General features: G+C 33.7%; 1 protein-coding gene across 1 annotated transcript; it reads right to left on the reverse strand.

The window, feature by feature from the left end:
• Positions 1 to 10924: 10924 nt before the first annotated feature.
• On the reverse strand, positions 10925 to 14396 carry LOC127712059 (matrix metalloproteinase-18-like). Its single transcript, XM_052218251.1, has 4 exons — positions 14318 to 14396; positions 13001 to 13076; positions 11988 to 12127; positions 10925 to 11178 (listed from the first exon to the last, which is right to left on the reverse strand). Exons 1-4 carry the CDS (start codon positions 14394 to 14396, stop codon positions 10925 to 10927), a joined length of 549 nt encoding a protein of 182 aa, XP_052074211.1.
• Positions 14397 to 15234: the final 838 nt, after the last annotated feature.

A 15234-nucleotide genomic window follows, 5' to 3' on the forward strand; every position in this document is an offset into this window, starting at 1 on the left:
TTGTGTATTTATAACTATAATCAATACACTTATTTTTTGTTTGTCTTGTAATGAATTGTGTGTTGTTGTTTGTTTTTTTTATTTTAATTATTTTTCTATTTATACAAAATAGGAACAACTCCGGTCGACCCAATTACTCAAAACTTACTTGATGCAAATGATCTACAAAGAAGACCGTCGGGACTTGTTGGAAAACCAGCTGTTTGTTATATGTCATTTCAAGCTGCAACTAAATGTAATGACACTATATAAGTACTTACACGAATATGTACTACTAGTATCTAGAGTTGGGAGTGTTGATCTTGAATGCTAAATATCAAAATTTGTTAATTTCCTAATTTTTCTGTGGTACATTGTAAAAAAAAATTACATACTATCCCATAGCCGAAAACAAACCCAAAAGACAACATAAAAAATGCAAAAACAGAGAAAAAGAAATGTGAAAGAGTAAAAAGAAAATTATAATTGATTGTTTCGTTTATGACATAGCACGATTATTTAAAACAATATACTATGATGTACACTGTTGGAAATACCAGATTTATTTGTACTCGCTACGAATCAAGAGAAAAGCTCGGCGGGCCTCACTTTTCATACTGTTTTAATGCTCATACAAATACATTTGATATATTTCCGACAATGTACATAATTATATTATAAAGCACATTGAACATAAATTACCAAAAACAGTTTATTTGTTTAGGGGCCAGCTGAAGGACGCCTGCGGGTGCGGGAGTTTCTCGCTGCATTGAAGACCCATTGGTGGCCTTCAGCTGTTGTCTGCTCTATGGTCGGGTTGTTGTCTCTTTGACACATTCCCCATTTCCATTCTCAATTTTAATATATTGTAATTATATGTTATCTTACCATTTTTTTCTTAAAATGTCCTGTACCAAGTCAGGAAAATGGCCATTGTTATATTATAGTTCGTTTCTGTGTGTGTTACATTTTAATGTTGTGTTTTTGTTGTGTCGTTGTTCTCCTCTTATATTTGATGCGTTTCCCTCAGTTTTAGTTTCTAACCCGGATTTGTTTTTATCTCTATCGATTTATGAGTTTCGAACAGCGGTATACTACTGTTGCCTTTATTTACAGCCCCAGCAATGGATATGACTATAGCTTTTGTAGAAGATGTATATGTATTGATAATTGATGACGATATTGGCTTACGAAGAATTACAAGAACAGAATCGGTATTTTCTGGGATCTTCTATAATCCTGATGCTGCTTTCACTAACCCCAAAACGTCATACACATATTTTATAAAAGGTAAACGTCATACACATATTTCATAAAAGGTAAACTTCATACACATATTTCATAAAAGGTAAACGTCATACACACATTTCATAAAAGGTAAACGTCATACACATATTTCATAAAAGGTATCGTTATATATCAATTCTTCTGCATAATTTAATGATTTGGACTCATGAAATTATTAAACGTGTTGTTTTCAATTTTTTATTGGTTGAGCTTCTTTCAAGTATCAGGTTTGCTTAATATTCAATGGCAAAAAAGTTTATTCCGGAAAAAGACAAATCTAGCAATTATACATTTTGTGCATGTTTAATCTGTTAAGTTAAAGTTGGTCGTTGAAGATGAATGCTAAGACTTTAGATAAGACTGTAATTCATATGAAGTTATTTTTGGAAGAGCAAAAATCTTGCAATAGGTTACCTCGGGAAACCTCAAGGAGTTGTCGCAATGTCGTTTTTTAATCTACAGACAGCGTGTCACTTCCGGATCACATCCCGATTCCTACAGAACGTAGCTGCTAATTTAAACATCACTCATAATCAAACGAAAACGTGTTTGGGAGGGGGTCCGTGCCAATCAGTCAATTTATTGTAAAGTACACATTATAAATCATTATTACATGTATATTCGGTAAAGATGTCATAACAACTGCATATGGCAAATTTATAAAATAAAAACAATATAATTCAGTTATTGTAGTTTATGTAAAAATAAGGAGATGTTGAATGATTTTCAAGGAGAAAACTATTATTGATTCTATAGACAATTTTGATACATTGTGACTGTAACAGAAACAAACACTTTAATTCTGTATGTTGCTTGTTTGTTTGTTGGTTCGTTTGTTTTGTTTTTGTTTTTGTTTTTGTTTTTTTTTTGCTTGGTTTGTTTTTTTTTTTATTGTTTTTGGGGAGGGCATCAGATTATAAATCGAATGACATCTGCGACAAATGAATAAGTTGGTATCTGGGAGTTAATATATATCTTTAATTCCGGTCGGAAGCTGTTCAAGATTAACTTTTATACTTTGGTTACACTGCTCTTCAAGTACACATACACATTGGATTGTTCCACTGCGAACGTTTAGGAGAGTTGAATGTTTGGAAATTACCCTGGTGCGAGGTGAATTTAAGGAAATTTTTCGTATTTTTTTTTTTTGTGTCAAGGAAAGTATATCTATGAATTTGATTCTAATCTGGACTTTTAGAAAATTGAATGATTTCAATATAATCGTGGTGTGTAGTGAGTTTAAGGACTTTTGTATTTCTCTTGTACAGGAAAGTATATCTATGAATTTGATTATAACCTGGATCCTGTTTCGAGAAATATGATAACAGACGATTTTCCGGAAGATCCACATGCTGCGTATGCAAGAAGTGAAAATGAAATATATGTTTTTGGTGTAAGTAAAATTTATTTAATTCGGACAGATTAAGATGCATAGATATCTTGTTAACGTGTTAAATGTATGTCCTTAAAATACCTGCTTTTTCAAGTTGTCAGTACGGTGAATTCCAGCCATTTGTTACAATTTAATTCCCTTAAAAAATCAATGCAAAATTAAAAACAGAAAAAGGTACAAAGTGTATAGCTACATACATGTATATATTTTTGATTAAATCAAAATGAACTTAAAGGTAATAATATTTAGATAGGTTTTTTCTATTGGCTCAACGTCCAGTGGCGCATATTAGTCGCGACGATCATGATCAAAGATATGAGAACAATTTTTATAGCTGTATTTTTTTTTTAGATTTTTAGCTATATTTTCTCGTATTCTTTATATTTCAGCACCCTATTATTCATGAACCTTTATTTCCTTTTGCCTATTTTTCATAATTCAACTAACAGTACAGTCCATGAATGTTATTTCCCGCCGTGGAGCCATTTCAAGATGGTACGATATAAGAGTTAGCTAGATTATTCTTTGTTTACTTTTCTGTATTATCACGATTATTATAGGCAACTAAAGTATGGAAGTTAGACTTACCAACAAAAAGCGTGGTTCCTGGATCAGAGGCTCTTATCGCGGACGCGTTCAGAGGGGTACCAGACGGCATTGACGCAGCACTTTACGATAAACCTAACACAGTTTATTTCTTCAAAGAACTAAGGTGAGTTTCACGTGTTCCTGTAGACAATGTTTTATGTAAGAGGTAAAATATATCAAAGATAGCTATGGAAAGCTTCCACATAAAAACAAGTTGCACTGGCAGAAAAATGCTCTCTAAATATCATAACCTCACTATAAGTATTTATTATGGTAAATAGGAAGTTGATACAAAATGAATTTGAAAATGCATCATGCACACGGTACATCATGCTCACGGTACATCATGCACACGGTACATCATGATCACAGAAAAGCTTAGTATGAAAACGGTTATCATATATATATACCTATGATAAAAGGACCACAAATAAAACTCAAGAAAGGTAATGATTCTGCTTACAGTGGTACAAGATTTCAAGTGGAAGGACACGTAAGTGCATGTAAGGATTTTTGATTTTTATTTTAATATGGCTTTACTTAAGTCTTTTATATTCCAATAAACCAAGTGGTACACGTACGTGACATCACAATACAACTTTCATTTTGAATGACGCAGGCGATCAAAATAGACATTTGTCAGTTGCTAAGAGAAATTAGATTTAAACTCTTTTAAAAGGGAAATTGTATAGGACACCTTTTGCATTTGTGTATATTTAATCTTGAACGGTTTGTTTCCTAGAACGTTTCTGCTTCATTCTTATTGGTCTGTTTAATAAGATTTTTCTATTAGAAATGAAATGGTTTTTTCGTGCCATGTTGTACCAATTGGGTATAACACTGCTATATATAAAGTTTAAAGGTAAAATAGAATGAGCACAGAGTTTGTCTGAACGAAACAAAAACAATAAAAAAAAATCATCATAGATGGTATTATAGGCTTATAATTTTGTACGCAAGACGGGTGTTCCGTCTACGAAGATTTTATTAGTTACGTTCGAATCAAGAAAGTTAAAAGTCCAAATCAAGAACGAAGTTGCAGAAAATTGTGTACCAAAAAATTCGGAAATTAAGGATTTTGCCAGAAACAGCTAACTTAGTAAAGGTAATCTACTCCTGGGGTAGAAAATCCGTAAAGTTTTTGAACGAATTGTTTCTTAAAAACATGATCGAAATATTTGTTCTTCACGTTTAAATACTATACTGTAGATTTTATAATGGATATCAGGTAATAAATAATGAATAATCAAATGAAGTAAAAATATAAACGCCGAGATATTACGTACTAGAGTACGAAATCCCCTACGAGATATTACAACATGTACGTACTAGAGTACTCTAGTAGTTAATATCTGGGTGTTTATATCCCCTCTGACTTTAAATAAACAATTTAAAAGGAAAAATGATTCCTCTTGTTTGGAAGTATACTCAGTTTGGTAAAAGAATAATAAGTACTAATTTGCTGCGGTGCAAAATGATGGTGAGAAATACATAGGAAATTTATCGTTTTACTTTCATATACAAAACATGTTTAACCCCGCCACATTTTTGCGCCTGTCCCAAGTCGGGAACCTCTGGCCTTTGTTAATCTTGTATGTTTTTTCATTTTAGTTCATTTATATGTTTTGTAGTTTAGTGTGACGTCCATTTTCACTGAACTAGTACACATTTTTGTTTAGCGACCAGCTGAAGCCCGCCTCCGGATGCGGGATTTTTTCGCTGTGTTGAAGATCCATTGGTGGCCTTTATAAACATTTCAAGCTTTCTAGAGTTTGATTACAAGTATCTTCGAATCAAAAAGATTATTAATAAATTTTAAATATATGTAAATTGAAGGGCTTTAGAAACAACATCTATTCTGAAACGAATGCCTACATCCTCCCCTAAAAAAAACAACAAACAAACAAAAAAAATACAAAAAATACAAACACTCATACACAATTTGAATGCTTCGTGCATAACAAGCTCGCATTTACAATATTTTGTAAGAAAATTTGTATGTGAGGATTAGTAGGTGGAATTGTTCTACTGTAATCGTTCATTATTTTTGTGGTTTTCAGCTACTATGTTTATGACTTGGAGACCAACAGTGTTACAGAAGGTGGACCTGAATACGATGCTGCTGCCAAATTTCTTCAAGACAAATGTGAATCGGATAACCAGTAGACAATATTTTTAAAATTGTTTTATTATATTTTTTCTTACATTTAACTTTACCCCGTAGTTGTTTACATAGGGCTTTGAATGGCATTGAAACATCGACCTTACTGTTTCCGTTTGGGCTTTAAATGACAGTTTGTGTAAGATTAACTTCCGTCGTATTAAAGAGTACCACTTTTAATCCTTGTGTATTATTTGATTAACATGTTTTCTTTCTGTTTATCTTTTCCCTTATATTACACCAAATTGACGATAGTGTTATTACGGAAGTCCAAACATTTTTTTTAAAGCACCGCTTTAATGGTAAGGCATGCTTATGAACTAAAACAAAATGTTTATCATAATAAACTTCGAATTTTGCCCAAATTCATGAAACACCATGATATATTACTATCAGGTATTTGTCGACGTCAGTTGAATAAATAATCAAGTACTATAGTATAAATGCTTCTCTCGCCCTTGTTTTTTATCGAAAGCGCAAGTGGATATCCCCAAATTTATTCGTGCAATACCCAAAATAACAATCATGATTATTTACATTCTACTCATATTACCGTTCTACAGACAAGTACAAAACGTTCTCGCTTTCTATCCAAAGTATTTTACATGATAAACCAGTTTTATTGAAGTTAATCTAAAAAACCTGGACTTAGCCGGGATGTAGTATGTAGGATACATAGCGAAAAGGTCGCGTACTTTAATTGTACAACGAGTATCTTAGGTGATCAATATGTGCCTCTCCATTGAGTGTGGATAACCCATCAATCTTACACCTACCAAAAACCTGATACAAATATCATTTTTAATAACACACCTATTACTTCCGACAATGATATTGAAAACAACAACCCTATATCTAAATATTTAGAATTTGAAATATCGAGGTATTGTTTTCAGTGGCGGATCCAGAAATTTTCATTGGAATGGTGGGGGGAGGCACTGACTGCCATTATAGGGGGTCCGCTTCAGTGATTCCATAAATTATCAACCAAATTTTTCACACAAAAGGTGACCCGGGCCCACTGTCCCCCTAAATCCGCCTCTGGTTTTGTTCCTTAGTGTCATGAAACCGTAACATTGTCAATACTAAACACCATAGGTACCCACTATGTCTTGTTTTCCAATATTTAGCAGGAAACTTTATATCTGTAATTCAATCTGCATTCGATAAATGTTCAGCTACACATATTTGAAAACTTCTGACAAATGCCCATGCATCGGTTATGGCACTTGTTATGACATATTATGACAGAGCTTAAAGCAATGTCAATAGCGGTTACTGTGTTAACTATCTCTGGTGTGGATGGACTTCGTTCCTTTGCTGGTCAGATTGTCCCAGTTTGCAGTTCTCTACTTTATATACTACATCCACAAAAAATAAATCAGAAATTTCCCAGTTTTGCATGTTGATTTTTTTGTATATTCTAATAGGGACTTACTGTGCCTTTTATAGCAATTTTTTTCATCTACTGTTTGAATCAAAATTTACGCTAAAATAAAGAGGCAACAGAAAACAAACCGACAATCAAATATTAAAAGTCAAAGAATAAGAGATATTAATACCATGGTCAAAAAGACAAACGGTGAAAAGACAGTAAACAAAATACACTTTAAAGAAAACCAAAAACAGAGCAAGACTAACCCCATAAAAATCGTCGACGATCTCGGGTGTCCGGTAGGGTAAGCATATTCTACTCCACTAGTGGCAACCGTGCTGATATAATGACAAGTAACAATTTCTGTGATAAGTCACAATTGTTGATGCCAAAATCATTAGAAACAAGGACAGGATCGTGGCTACGTCAATTGTGGAACAAATCCGTTGTCATCTGTCCGCAAAGTCATGATGGCGGATGTAAAACTTTCAAAGAAGTGATTTACTTTACAATAATTAAGCCTTAAATTAACTTATCAAGGAAATCATGCAAGGTTAAACTGGTTCACATATACGCCATAGTCATATAGCTGCTTGAATGTTGCTACATAGAAGTGGAAAGTTTACCATAGGATACATTGTAGGTGAAATAATTTCTTTTGGTGTATTAGATTTAAAATCATAATGTATTCTAATATAACATATTTGTATGAAGATTTTTACCTTAGTATTTTCTTTTTATGATGATTATGTTCTGTTGACCCTGTGTGTTGGGATATACATTTTGCCCGATTTTTTTAGCAACTTTTATGCGTTAATGAAACAAAAACCTAATTAACCGGGAGCCTTTGGTTCAGTGGTTGTCGGGGCCCTTGCAATCTTCCATTTTTGTTTTATAGGTCCAGCCGCTGATTTTCTGGTTTGGGTTATTCACATATTGTTATGTCGGGGCCTTAAATAATAGCTACCTATACGGTAAGGGTTTTCCCATTGTTGAACGGAGACCTATATATAATTGTTATATCCACGTCATGTTAACCCTGGTGAATAATTGTATCACTGTGAATCATACCACATCTTCTTATTTTATATAGATAAAACCCCATTAAACAAAACAAAACGTAAGTAAGATTGCAACATGATTCATAGTCTTCATCAAAAACCGAAATCAACCCGAGATCGAAAAAAATATCAAGGACTAAGAAAGACCTGTAATTCATATCAATACAAGGGGTGTGGTTAATACGTCAATGAGATACATGCCCAATGATACAAAAAAAAATCTTGACCAACTGAAAGACACACATATCATTTCAGTGGCGGATTTACCGGGGGGGCACAGGGGGCACCTGCCCCCCCAGTCGAGGTCACCAAAAAAAAATTCTCACATAGTTTATTGCTACTGTATCTGCTTATCTAGATATCTAGATAGAAAATCAAGACACAGCTTGATTTGACTTCCTAAACTGGCCATTAATTAACCCCAGCTTCAACATGCGTGATTTATGACAAGTTATCGATGGGTGTGTAAATATTGATTAACAAGTGAAATCTTCTTATCAGGAAAGAAATTACCAACTAAAATCGGTCTTAAAAGAATATGTAAAAATAGATGTTTAGTGTCAAGAAGGTTAGACTAGTATCGATATGAGATATACGTCTGAATTACCAAACACTCACATTGTATACGGTTTCTGGGGAATGTGTCTTTCTCAGAACAGTCTTTTTCGAACTTTATTATACAACAAACAATTTTTTCAATGCATACAGCATTTTTATTTAAACTCAAATGTCGTGTTTCTTTTCCTCATATTTTTTATGGAAACCATCGATTTGTCTTTAAAAAAACATCCCCTTCCACAAAACATGAATGGTCTGTGCCTGATATATAATCATCAATAAAATGATATTGTATTTTTGAAAACCTACTTATAGTACAGCAATATTTGTATATTTTTTCTTGTTTCAATAACCGTGTATGAGGGTATGAATAGGTTACCGTGAATGAGGGTATGAATAGGTTACCGTGAATGAGTGTATGAATGGTTTTACCGTGAATGAGGGTATGAATGGGGTTTACAGATTAGAGAATACAAGTAATGGTCAAAAAGTAAAGACTAGAAAAAAAATGGGCCCAAAAAATATAGAAAACAGATTAAGGGCGTTGAACTATAAAGAATAGAGGACATTATGCAGCAAATAAAAGAGTAGAAAGAAATGGACCAAAAATTAATTAAAAGATATAGAAATGAAGACCTGAACCATCCCCCCCCCCCCACAAACCACCATCATCCCCAATACATGACACCACCACCATATACACATCTCTAAACAAATCTTTAAATTTGGTTTCATGGTGCCCCCCCAGACATCGAGGTTCTGGATCCGCCCCTGCATTTTCAACCAAATTTAGTATTTAAACTCGGTTTAGTGGAATACAAAAAAGTAGTATACATGGTATGCAATGTGTACTTCACCATAACAGAAAAGCACCGAAGGTTAGAATAAAAGAATAAAAGAATAAAAAGACTTCAAATTCACATGTGCAGGGAAAAATCATAAGGAATACTAGATATACATTATCAGAAACTTCATTCAGTTACTGTAAGCAATAGCAAAGTAATTAACCTGCTGATACGGATCCCTGTAACTTAGACGTATTTTGCTTTTTTGAATTGTTGGCTTTCAATACTCTTCAATTTCTTGTTTGATCCTAGCCTTGCAACTTTTGATTCGAGCGTCACTGACGAGTCTTGTATAAATAGTACAAGTCTAAATTGAAAACAACGTTCAAACCTATGATTGCATTGGATAAAAACCGCAATTTTTATACATGTGCATGCAAAACAAATTTCTAGGAAGAGGGGTCTAAATACAGCACAAACAACATTTTCAAAAGACCAAAAAAGTGAAAAAGTATATTTTAACAAAACGCATTTGACTAGCAGGTCGACCAACGGATGTTCTTAAACCCTGCTGCCTGCCATTGGCGATTGCCAAATAAACGGATCATCAGTTGTAAAAAAATTGATCTGAACTATTAAAGTAATACCAAACAGAAAACAATAAACTTGCGGAAAAGATGGTATACCGCAAACAAAAGGTGCAAAAATTAGTACACCATATCTGGATTTCGACAATTAATGTCTCTTCAGTGATGTTAGAAATCGAAACGTTATTTGGAAGGCTATATAATTCACCTCAATTTAGGATATACTCTTGAATTTTGAAGAGTCGAAATAGGATGAACGTATCATTTAAACCTGAAGGCAAATATAATACAAGCCCAAACGAGTCTACGAGAAAACATACTGTGACATATGTCGAATTCTGTAATAACTGATAAAACAGTATAAACATACATGTATCATGATTAAGAAGTGCGAGAAACTAATTTATTCGTAATGATTTGTAAACATAAGAACATTGATACACACAATCTATGAAATGTTGAAAATGTCAAAATGATACAAGATAGTTATTATGCTTAGTGAGATGATGTGGTATCCACTTATTACTTGTGATGCTGAAGCTGAAGCTGTTGAATGAACTGTTACCATTCCAGTGGCTGTTTCTGTAGTCAGAGCACTTTGGGTGACAACATCGTTTTCAGTGACGCCATCGCTTGTTAGTCTTGCACCTATCAAAAAAATATTTTAAAATTCAATACAAATACATGTGAAAGTATAGAAGCCACATTCAAACTAATTTCTTCATAAAATAGTATAAAAGTATCTGATTGGTAAAAATGTACAGTTGACATTTAGCTTCATCGTCTAACTTGTTTACGTGCATCAGTAAACAATTGACGTCATCTGGAATCGAAACATATCACAAAGTCCCTATTCAAATGGCAAAATCAAAAGCTCAAACACACCAAACGAATGGACAACAACTGTCATATTCCTGACTTGGTGCAGACATTTTCTTATGTAGAAAATGGTTAATTAAACCTGGTATTAATCGACAAAAAAATAATCTAACAAAAAAATGAAGAATTATAGGGAAAAAAAAGGATCAACAAGTTACGGTTCACAAAACAGGATAAGACAAAAGTATGAAAAAACAAATTCCACAAAACGGGAGTTATTTTTTTTTGTTACAGAAAGACATGGCTTGTGAGCAAAATTGATTTATTATGGTTATACTTTACCATAGTGAGCAATGATGGCAGCTTTATCATCTGCTGGAATTGTATAATCTGCTACATATCCACCATAAAATGGATACATTAAAGCTGACCGATCATTAGAATGGTCAAGTCCCAAGAGATGTCCTATTTCATGCGCACCAACGGTAAAAAGGTCTATGCCTGTACCGTTTATCACCCATGTTTCACCCTCATCAAAATGGCACACTCCACCTGTCGGGAAGAACGCGTGAGCTAAGACTCCACCTGAAATATCAGACTTCATGTTATTTTTGTTATGTTTCCACAGAAGAGGACACATTATTACTGTATTAATACGCTTGTTCCATGTTAATGTTTGTCAAGAACGTTGAAGAATACACAAACGCAGGAAAAGTGAAATTTTGGTACTTCTGATCTGAAGATTGTCACGTGGTTCATTTTTGTGCACTGTCTGCGAACCATGTTTGGGAGGACGAGCGCTCACAAACATGATTGACACCGCGACGTTCTATGTGTGTCTGTCCCAAATCAGAAGCCTGTGTTTCAGCAGTTGTCGTTAGACAGGTGCTGTCTGTCATATTTGCTTCTCGTTTATTTTGTTTTCACCATAAAGAAGGCCGTCGGTTTGTTTTTGCTTGATTCGTTTTTACATTTTTTATGTTGGAGCGTTGCTTAATTCGCATTTTCTTTTTTCTATTCGACTATACGGTATGGGTTTTTCTGAATGCAATGTAAATTGACCGATAGTTTCTTGAATCTGCTCTATTCTGGTCTTTGCTGGATAGTTGTCGCCTTTGCAATAATACCACATCTCCCTATTGAATATTGAAGTCGTATTTAATCTATCTTAACAATAAACATACCAAGAACATTAATTGTAAAACTGTTCAGTTTTGCAGAGTTAAAACTTTGCAATTTCTACATGTATGGTGTATCATTTTCGTGAGATTTTATTTGTGGCATTTTTCATGCCACTTACTCTAGTATTTTTTTACAAATAAAATGTGCAATCGCAAAACAAACCTCTCGCAAAAATTCACCACTTGACAGTATTTCTGAAAAACACATCTTACCTGCTCCATCAAAAGGAGAACCATCATTGTGATCACCAGTTTCAAAAGATATAACAATGTCACTGTTAGAACTGGAAGTTTCTGTAATCTCAATATCTGCTACATCTGTCCAGAATTTGAATGCTCTAGCAAGCTCAGACCTAAAAAGAAAATGTGTTTTTTTTCTTATCAAGCAGTTGCGGATCCAGAACTTTTTATAAGGCGGCCCTCTAAATGAACTTAGGGGGCCCGATCCAGTCACGCTTCAGTGATTCCCTATATAATCAACCCAATTTTTCCTACAAAAAAGGGGGCGGCCCCCAGGGCCCCCTGGATCCGCCAATGTCAAGTCTTCCTGTGTCATCATGGTGTCATAAATTATTTTATTTTGAAATATTTTTCAAGTTCTCCTTATAATTTATAATTCCGATTTAGTTTTGGAAAAGAACCGTTATCATTGTTAAACATATTTTTGGTTAGAGGGTACAATTTAAAATGATGCTATTATGACATAATCTATTTGTTTTTTAGGATATGAATAAAGAAGATAGGAGCAAAAAAGGAGATAAAGAAAAAAACACAAACTTATATCTCACTGGATTTTACGCGACGTCTCTGGATTTTGGGTACCGTAACATTGCAATCGCTAATCACGTTGTTCTGTAAGACATTTTGCTAAAGTTACGTCACTAATTTCAATATTCCAGCGTCGTCTTTGAATAAGAAATTGAGTCATTTTATTTGCTGCATTATATCAACCTACTAGTATTTTGTTTTCTGCGTTACCAGTTAGAGGACTCGTTAAACTCTACCTTTTTCAAGGTTTATTAGACTTAGTTTTATACAAAAAGGATGTTATTTTATCTGACAAGGACCTTATATTATGTATGTATACTCATATATTAGAAAATCTACTTCATATGACAATGCATGTGATGATATAATATAGTTCTGTCCAGAGCAAGCTACATATATAGCACCACGATTTTAAATCGTTTCCTATGAGTTTAGAGTGTAATGCAAATAGAAAATACCTGGCTGGAGCTGCGGATAAATCAGTTGTAGTACTTGTTATTCTGTATGTAAGGGACTTTTTGTTCCATTTTGGACCTGAAATATATAACTTTAAGAATTATCATTATCAAATTTAAACAAATGTGCGTAGCATTTTTGAAGGCGAGTCTATTGACGATATACTAGTACTCAATTTGTCAGTACTTGGATGGATTTTAAAACTTTGAATCTTTTGTTGTTTTGACAAAAAATGCAAGTTTTAAATTCAACATAATTAAATAGACAGTACTTTTGTAACACACAACTGAGTATACATGTATATCGAACCCGTTGCATTTGTTTGCATCTGTCCTAAGTCAGGAATCTGTTGTTCAGTAGTTGGCGTTTGTTGATGTGGTTCAAACAAATGGAAGTTTTTAACGACCTTGACTGGCTATACAGCCCTTGCACGGTCGGCCGATGTGGTTCATAAGTGTTTCTCGATTTTTATATTGATTAGACCGTTGGTTTTCCCGTTTAAAAGGTTTTACACTAGTCATTTTTTATGCCCTTTATAGCTTGCTGTTCGGTGTGAGCCAAGGCTCCGTGTTGAAGACCGTACTTTGACCTATAATGGTTTACTTTTACAAATTGTTACTTGGATGGAGAGTTGTCTCATTGGCACTCATACCACATCTTTCTTATATCTTTATATTGTCCTTTTTTCAAAACCAACACCGAACAAAACTTTAAATAAACTGATTATACTTTTAACGGATGTACATAACTATTTTCTGTCATACATTTTTAAGTAACCACACTTAATCCGGCTGTATTGTACGTATACCAAATTTTATCATACATTAATCCTTGATATGCTATCTTTATCCGTGTGAACGAAATGGAAGTAATAATGTTATATCAGACCAGCTTCATGTTACGACTGTATCTATTTCAGCTAGTGGCTGATACATCAATATAATGCTCGGTCAGTTAAAGAAAACAGAAATAAATGATCCCACCAAGACCCTCGTATAGCGCAGAATTAAAAACTGATGCCTCATACGATACACAATCGGATGACTTTAGTATAAAATAATGTTTTAATGGAACATGCCTAGCTGAATGTTTAAACCAAGTAGTGCATATATAATTATCATGCTCTACTTTTCGTGTTTCGATGTCACATTAATGTATACTCCATATATCCTTGTATGCATGTAATACAGAGAAAATCTAACGTAGTATTTCTCAGATCAGTCATAATATCAACACACGACCTCAGGCCTCGAGACATTGCAATTGGTAGTAAACATGAAAAATAATTGAACAGAATATGAACATCGATCTAAAAATACCTAAAACGAAAGGTTTGACCACTCCCATAGGTATTTTAGGATCTGGGAGGCCACACCGTGGTCTGTTCATCAACTCCATTGTGGTATCGTCAAGAGTACCGGTTACGGGTAAGCTATTCCATCGTTGAAACTCCCTAAATATTAAAAAATAGAAAAACGCCCTTTAAATGTGTGTGTGTGTGTCGTTCAGTATAGCTGTTGAAAGCGTACACTGTCAGTATATAATGATGACATTATAAAATATGCAACTTATTGATAAAATTTGTCCTCATGTGTTAAGAAATATATACTTGTTTTCGTCGTCGACGTCGCGACAAACAAATCTATCGGATCAAAATGACACATTATATATTAATTTGAGAGCGGGCATATCATATATAGATTAAATTATCGGTCTAATGTACTACTTTTATTTATAACGTATAGTATTATGTTCTTATCATGAAAGTATCAAGAATTCTCTATAATGTTGTAATGTATGTACCTAAGGGACACTGCACTGCTTGGAACAGAACCAAATGTCCCGCCAGTTCCTTCAGTGACATTTTGTTTTTCCATGTATCCAAATTTCTGTAGATATTCCTGTAAAAGAGACGAGAGCATGAGATACATTTTGTACATGTAAGTGTAAAAAAAAGGAACAAATAGTATCAAAAAATGTGCATGCCACACAGAATTTACCCGCAAAGGAATGAAGTTCATAGTATATTACGCTCTCAGAAATTTAATATATCAATCTTCATGCTAAGAAATTTTCATACTTTGAAATACAGATCAATAAACACAGTAAAAGTTTGCAACTTATAATCTGTTTTGTACACAAAATGTACGACTATAACTGTTGAGGCAATATGTCAAGCATTCCACATTATGCAAAATAAATGAACACTTCTATAACTTCGTAATGTGTTGATATA

This window comes from Mytilus californianus, unplaced genomic scaffold (genome assembly GCF_021869535.1).
Source record: "Mytilus californianus isolate M0D057914Y unplaced genomic scaffold, xbMytCali1.0.p SCAF_8, whole genome shotgun sequence".
NCBI lineage: Eukaryota > Metazoa > Mollusca > Bivalvia > Mytilida > Mytilidae > Mytilus > Mytilus californianus.